Raw genomic sequence first — 1,542 nt, 5'->3', positions numbered from 1 at the left:
TATTCTTTGAACAGTATGCGCAGTGGTATTTTCTATAAAAACCAGATATGCACACAACTTCCAAACGTCAACCTACTTTAACCTCTCGGATATCCACGTCTGCAAATGAGTCGCGCCCAATGCCTTCAGTCCCACATCCACAGCCACCCGCGGTGGCAGAGCGTCGAGGATAGTTGGTAACGCACGCAAGTGGTTGCCAATGTCCACAATACGCCCAATGAAATTGGGCTCCCGTCTGTACCAATCAGCGATCGCCGACAGCACCATGTCCTCCCGCAGTTTCCACAGGCGCAGCACGAGACTAGAAACGCGTAAAGTTGGTTACGGGTGAGTTTTTGAATAGATGGACAGGATTTGACCCATGGAGGCTGTTTTTGAATCGTAAATGTAGGCGTTTTGATGCGCTAAATGCTGGTGACAAAATCAGTAATGATTGCACATGTACAGCTAGTTGAACAAAGTGGCGACTTGCACCGTTGGAAAAGAAAAATCTATCATATACTGTCGACCGGCGTACGCTTTCCACACGCACGCATATGATACCACGCCATCTTATAATATGCATAGATACACAAGTAACATATTAGCACAGATACGTACGATCTTAAAACTACCCACACGCTCAAGCGCAGATCCACACTACGTCATGACCACCAACCACATACGTTTCAGTCTGCGGGAAATTGGCCAGGATGACTGGCAGCAGGCGCAGGCACATGTCAAGCTGCATGGTATCCCACTCGGGGTAAGCTTCGACCAATGCAAAGATTAGCACATCCGGACACTGCTTCAGCGGGATGGAGAACAACTCCTTCACGTCGTTGTAGTACCCGCTGTGCGCCAGCGCCAAGAGACACTCCATGACCTCTACATTCGCCCACACTCGGTTGGGGCCCTGTAGTGGGCAAGTGGTGAGAAGTGGTGAGATCTATGGCAAACTGCGAGGACGGGGGTGGAAGCTGACGCAGATCCAAGGGCGACAGAGACCTCGAAAGGTGAGCATAAATAAATAAAACGCAAACCACGGCGAAGACCGCATCCGACAGAGTCACAGCACTCGGACAACCCCCTCCCCCACACACACAGGGTCCCCACACACAAAACCGGTTAAATTGTTGTGCTATACACAACTTACCTCAGATATGGGTGACATCAGCCCTTCATCCGATATATACCGCGAATTCTCAGAGTGCAAACTGACTCCACAGTGATTCTGGTTGCTCACCACCAGCCTCAAGAAGGCAATCTGCCCTGGTACATTATTGAACCACGGAGACACCAGTGTTTCTACCGGCAGATTGTGCCCGTTAGTAGCATAACGGTACAATCGCACCACAAACTCAACGGATTGTTCGTTCGGGAAGTCGACCCCTGGCTGATCGAATCCTTTGACTACGTCGCGCCAGTCAAGGTCGGGTTTTACCTGTCGGGTATGGGTGTGCAGGGTTAAGGTTGGTAATGAATATATATTTATATTTAAATATATATATATATGTGTGTGTGTGTGTGTGTGTGTGTGTGTGTTATATATATATATGTGGT

At 48.9% G+C, this 1,542-nt stretch overlaps 1 protein-coding gene across 1 annotated transcript in view; it reads right to left on the bottom strand.

Annotated features, from left to right (window-relative positions):
• SARC_08613 (hypothetical protein) overlaps window positions 1-1,542 on the bottom strand; it is a 22,523-nt gene that overhangs the window by 17,477 nt on the left and 3,504 nt on the right. The window contains exons 3-5 of the mRNA XM_014297401.1: window positions 1,136-1,423; window positions 666-895; window positions 77-301 (exon numbers count right to left, since the gene is read on the bottom strand). Of these exons, the coding sequence (XP_014152876.1) occupies window positions 77-301; window positions 666-895; window positions 1,136-1,423 (743 nt within the window). The remainder of the gene's footprint in view (window positions 1-76; window positions 302-665; window positions 896-1,135; window positions 1,424-1,542) is intronic.

Source organism: Sphaeroforma arctica (assembly GCF_001186125.1).
Source record: "Sphaeroforma arctica JP610 unplaced genomic scaffold supercont1.790, whole genome shotgun sequence".
NCBI lineage: Eukaryota > Ichthyosporea > Ichthyophonida > Sphaeroforma > Sphaeroforma arctica.
Note: the sequence above shows the minus strand (reverse complement) of the source record. Positions and strands in the feature narration are given on the sequence as shown.